Raw genomic sequence first — 5843 nt, 5'->3', positions numbered from 1 at the left:
TTTGAAAACAAGGATGGGAGCAGGTTGGTTTGGTTTGCTAGATGAGATCGTCACTGAAATCTTCTGTTCAACTTAGGTTTTCCACCAAAAAAAAAGGAGAAAAAGGAAAAAGAATAGTAGAATTTGTGAAATGTTTCTTTTTGCAAAGTTTCTTCTAAATCCCCAGTTTTCACAGGCACTGGATTCCATGCTGGTCTTTAAAATACATTTTAATATATTAGTGTGCTAAGTTCCAGGGTCTTTGTCATACTCTGAAAATAAAAACAGCCTGTCTTGGGATGTCAAGTCTCTTGTGCATAAGAATGAAATGGAAATAGCTGCCTTTGCCATATAACTTGTACTTATTTTTATTAGCCGCTTTCAGAATGAATAAATATAGTACACAATAGGAGGAAATATTCTTTAAGACTAGACAGGACTTGAATACTTAATGTAAAAAACCCCAAACAACAAAGACATGCAAGCGAGGGGAAAAATATCCTCCAGCCTATCATAAAGAAGCCAAAAAGTGAAAGGGCACAAGCCCAATTTATTTTTTCTGTTCAGGTCACCTTTAAATACCCTGGAAGGCTCATTGCATGATTCAGTCATTTGGTGATGAAAAAGGTTGTTGGCTAATGAGCCTGTATTGGAATCGCCTTGGGCGCGCGTCTTGCCGCAGTTGTTTTGCAGCTACATTTTCTCTTGTATTATAAAAATGTTGGGCAGGCTTTTGGTTTTAATTTTCTTTAGGAAAATAACATTTTGTCTCTAAGCCTCTGGTACGCAGCATCTGGGTAATAACTCCAAGCTTGGGCTGTGCTGGGATGACAGCACCGTTAGAGCCATGCACGTGCTTGAGAGCCCTGCTGAATCAGGGCCCCGAAATCACTCTGGTCTGGGTGACTGATGGCTGGGATCCTGCAGGTATTTAAAAGGCTACCAGAGAGCTTTATATCCAAACTAACAACTGCTCAGCATGTTGGTGCTGAAAGGGGTTGGTAGTGGGATACCCTGGGATGCCCTGTGGATGAGATCCCAGCCGGAGATGCTGTGGCTGCCCGTGGAGAGGAGGGGCTGCCGTGTGCATAGAGGTGGTTCAAGTAAAGAGCTACTGGGCAAAATCTGCTTTTGCCAAATAAATATGCTCGTCTGCTGGCAGAGCCCAGGTCCCCTGCAGTGTGACAGGGAGGCTCGTTCAGAGCCACAGCTTCCTTTGGTGGCTGGGCTTGTACTTCGTGGGCAGGTGAGGTGGTTTTCATCCATGGATGCTTGAAGCTAAACTGTAGCGTGAAGGCAGAGTGTGTGGCTTAAATTCCCTCTACTATGATTTCTCCTGCTTGGGGATCAGCAAGTCTTATTTTTGGTCTGAGAGCACTCTGTTGCCATCTCCCACGTTCCCTAACAGTGCTCTGGACACAGTTATTACCATCCCATTTGATGGACGTTACTTAAGAGGCCATGCAGGATGCTGCTACCACAGCGGTCCTTCACAAGCAGGACTTTTGGGATGAAATAATCTCTGACATGGCTTAATGCCTGACTGTGCCGGAGTTGTCACAGCCAGGAGGCACCTGTAGTTAATGGCCAGGCTGTGACACCTGCAGAGGGAAGGGTGGGCAGAGGAAGACCCGAGGCACTTGCTCCTGCTGGCATGCCATCCCTCTCTCGTGCTCCTTGCCAAAAGCTCAAGGTGAGGAGTAAATGACAGGCTGTCACAAAGAAGCCATTTGGCCAGCGCTTGCACGGTCCCAGCCAGCCCACAGCTTTTGCAGCAGTGCACAAACGAGCAAGTAGGATGAAATTCAGCTTTCTGCTGAGAGCACGAGGGTTTTTGCGCTGCTGACACCTGCAAATGCAGCAGCTCTTACCGCTCACCCAAGCAATCCCAGCTGGGGCTGTGTTACTGCCGTGGGGTTTGAGTTGTGCCTTGGGTTTGCGTCAGCCCCTCCTGGGAATTGTATCAGCTGGGTTGGGGCCAGGCAGAAATGCAGTCTGTGCACTCCCTGAAGTACTGGGACTTTTCCCTGGGACATTTGTCATCGGAGAGAGCCCACGGTTGGAGGCTTTTATCTGTAGTTTGGAAATGAGTAACTGGTGAAAGAAGAGGAGGGCAGGTTTGCAGGCAGCAAAGCCCCTCAGCAGAGCTGGCATCTAACCCCGGTCCTGTGTCCACATCCCAGGTTCTTGATGAAGCCCTGAAGATTTGCAATTACATCTTCACCGTTATCTTTGTCCTGGAGTCTGTTTTCAAGCTTATCGCCTTTGGGTTTCGTCGCTTCTTCCAAGACAGGTAACAAAAGCTCCACCTTGACCGCGGGGGCAGCAGCAGGTTTCTGGAGACAGCTGCCCAAATTCAGTGTCCTGGACCCCGGTGCTCTCCCCGGTGATGTCACTCTGACACGTGTGAACGCTCTTCGGTGTGACTGATTGAAACCTGGGTAGGTGGAGGCTTGGGATGTGGGTTGGAGAAAGGATTGTGCACGTCGAAGAGTGTGATTGCACCGCTTTGGCCCTTGGGGGGGGACAAAATAGGAGTGAGGCTCACACCGAGCAGCTGGTTCTCTTCTCACACCAGTTGCATGTCCATATAATCAAGAGGACCTGGTGAAGTGACAAAATTTATGCCAAGAGAAAGTCTGGTCCTGAGTGGAAATGAAAGAGAAAAGGGACCTCTCTATAAGCAGATGCTGAGCAGCAGGTGAAATTGCTTCTTTTTCTAGTTTTTCACTCCCTTACCTCACAAACACAGATTTTACGTCCTTGGTGAATCTTTCTCCACCCATTTCTGCCTCCTTCAATGTTAATACCAAGAGCACTGGCACTGAGCAGGACTTGACACGAGCCCTTCAGCAGCTGAGGGATGGTTCTACCCCTCGCCCCATGTTTCGGGTGTCCATGCTGGGATTGCGCCTCCCTCCAACCTGGCATGAATCCGTGGGGCCTTCACTTTGCCCAGTGTGATTTTTGTTGCAAGGACTGGACACGGGGTCCAGCTCTTTCTAGGGCAGATCTCACGCTGAGGTCCACGAGTGTCGTGTCTAGAAGTGGCCGGACAGATACTGCAGCGTCTCCCCTGAGGTCTGCAGCCTCTGGGTAGAAAACTGCCCAGCTTTTGTTTCTGTTTCTCCTCAGTCAAGAATATCTTTGGAATTGGCTGATTTTCTAATGAGATGCATTAGTTATAATGATTTCATAACACAACTGCTTTTGTATAATACCCTCAGAAAAATGCTGCAGATTCATTTGAGTGCTAGAACCATTGAAATGACTGGAATTCGTGTGAAACAAGCTACCTCCCCTTGCCAGCTTCTTAGTAGATGTTAAACTTCATTTTGTGTTGTCTCCAGATGGAACCAATTAGATCTGGCAATCGTGCTGCTGTCTATCATGGGCATCACTTTGGAAGAGATCGAGGTGAACGCTTCGCTACCAATTAACCCCACCATTATCCGAATCATGAGGGTTCTCAGGATTGCTCGAGGTGAGATGAATAAAGCAGAATTTACTTGTGTTTGAGGTGCAGGGTCCCCTCCAGGAGAGAGTTAAGCGTTGGGAAACGGTTCTGGGGCACATCCCCATCATGATGTGCATAGTTCTGGCATCAACAGGCTGTAAACAAATAAAAGAACAATGGGGGGAAATACTTGCGAGGAGCCAAAAAGCTGAGCCAGCTGACCATGTGTTTCTATCTTAAGAGGATTTGAAGGCTGAGAGCTTAGAAATAAAGGAGAAATAGCTGTGGCTTGTAACTCCCAGAGATGTACCTGGAAAAAATATGCCAGTCAAATCAAAGTCATCTCTAACGGAGATTAGAGAACACAAGCTCGAGGATGTTGGCTTTAAAAGACAAGCATCTAATAAATTTAATTTCCCATGGGACTTTACATCTCACCACTTGATGACAAAGCATGCCTCATCACTCTGCATCCATCTGTCCCCTCAGACTTGTAATGACACTGTAAAGCCAGCTTCTTCAGGGCCTGATTTTTCAGAACAGGGAGGTCTCGGGGCCAAATGATGAAGATGTAAAACGTGAGTGCTCAGGCCCTTAATAAAGTACTCCCAGGCCCTCCTGAAGGGCAACGTTGTGCTCTGAGGCATAATTGCTATAATTGCAGCTCTCATCTAAGCAAAGAAGGAACCGGAGGAGAAATGAAATGGTGCTGTGTCTCAAGGGGGAAAAAAAAGTGTTTTTCCCGTGCATTGGATCCCTTTCAGAATTAAAAATACATGTGTTTTCCAAGTGGAAATGCAACCTTCTGGAAGAGATGTGTAAATCAGCTCCTCAGTGAATCATGTATGAAAGCGGGTAGCCTATGGAAGTGGGAAAGTAGCCCCAGGGCTAAGAAAGTAACTGCTCACGATAACCAGAGGAGGAGGGAGATGGGTCCAACATGGATAAGGTGGGGAAAGGAAAAGCCAGGCAGAAGGATAACGTTTTCTCTAAGTCTCAGGATAGGTGATGCTGCTATTCACGGGATTTTAATAGTATCCAAGCAACCAGGAGTGATGTAAAAAGGCCAGGGACTATAGCAGCTAATGGAGAACACTTGACATGATTTCACATTTCCCTGCCTATAATCTGTGGCTCCTGGGAGAGGGACTGAGTTTGTGCCTCCGTGCTAACGCTGCCGTTACCATAATATGAACGTGTTTTCTGCAGTGTTGAAGTTGCTGAAGATGGCTGTAGGGATGAGAGCCCTGTTGGACACCGTGATGCAAGCGCTGCCGCAGGTAACCCACTGCCGTATCAAACCAGATCTCCTCTGGCCCAGAGCTAATTTCCTACTGCAGAGGAATGCTAATCATTTTATCTTTACTGTCATTAGAGAATCACATTTCCCTTCCGAAGCACAGTCTGAGATACAGTCCTTACATTGAGGTCATTTTTCCCCTGAAGCAATTTAAGTTTTGGATTAAAGAATACAGCAAGAAACAGGTCTGGAACAAAAAAATCAATGAATGTTCTTTTTTTGTGTTTTTTTCCCCCATTTCTTTTTCTCTTTCCAGGTGGGGAATCTGGGTCTTCTCTTCATGTTGTTGTTTTTCATATTTGCAGCTCTTGGAGTGGAGCTGTTTGGAGACCTTGGTGAGTCTTCCCGTGCCGGTGGAAGGGGTGGGAGCGGTGCACGAGCAGGGGTCTCATGGCTGTGCTTGGTCCCACAGAGTGCGACGACACACACCCCTGTGAGGGGCTGGGACGGCACGCCACCTTCAGAAACTTTGGGATGGCCTTTCTGACTCTCTTCCGAGTATCCACGGGAGACAACTGGAATGGGATAATGAAGGTAAGAGACCCACGGAAAATGAGTATTGCCTATAATTGCTTAATTAGAAGCCATCCACTCTGCTCCAGACCGGTAACGATGCTCAGCCAGGACGCTCACATCCTGCAGTGAGCTGGTCTCTTCATTCGTGCACTGGGCAAAGTCTCTAATTCTGTTCCCTCCTCCCAACAATGCAGTGCCTGTGATTGCAGGCTCCTGGCATACTCCATATATTCCCTTTTTTTAACCTAAGAGAGCGACTTAAAAAGAAGGGGAAAAAATAAAGGGACTCATCTCTCAAGTAAAACATGAGTTCAGCTCAGTAACGTGTGTTAGTTTTATTTTTTCCTTAGAAGTCTCCAGTTACTATTGTTATTGTTGTTGGTATTACTTTGGGGTTTTTTTCTGGGAAAACCCAGGTTTCTGAGAGAGAGTCTCTCTGAGGGGACAGCCATAAAGGCACACTATTGTGAAGAAATCTGGTCTATGAATACACAGGGTGCTAGCTAGTCCGAAGGAATCACTTCTCTGTCCATTTGTAGCCTATGGTGAGTGCTAGGTGGCCAAAATCTTAATGACAGGGTGCGAACTTGA

The 5843-nt window shown here is 47.0% G+C and overlaps 1 protein-coding gene across 1 annotated transcript in view; it reads left to right on the top strand.

The window, feature by feature from the left end:
* Positions 1 to 5843, top strand: part of CACNA1G (calcium channel, voltage-dependent, T type, alpha 1G subunit) — a 108926-nt gene that overhangs the window by 85411 nt on the left and 17672 nt on the right. The window contains 5 exon segments of the mRNA XM_009323737.1: positions 2163 to 2272; positions 3330 to 3463; positions 4646 to 4716; positions 4993 to 5071; positions 5149 to 5270. Of these exon segments, the coding sequence (XP_009322012.1) occupies positions 2163 to 2272; positions 3330 to 3463; positions 4646 to 4716; positions 4993 to 5071; positions 5149 to 5270 (516 nt within the window).

Source organism: Pygoscelis adeliae, unplaced genomic scaffold (genome assembly GCF_000699105.1).
Source record: "Pygoscelis adeliae isolate BGI_AS28 unplaced genomic scaffold, ASM69910v1 Scaffold75, whole genome shotgun sequence".
In the NCBI taxonomy this organism is placed as follows: domain Eukaryota; kingdom Metazoa; phylum Chordata; class Aves; order Sphenisciformes; family Spheniscidae; genus Pygoscelis; species Pygoscelis adeliae.
This window is presented reverse-complemented; position numbering and strand designations above follow the sequence as displayed.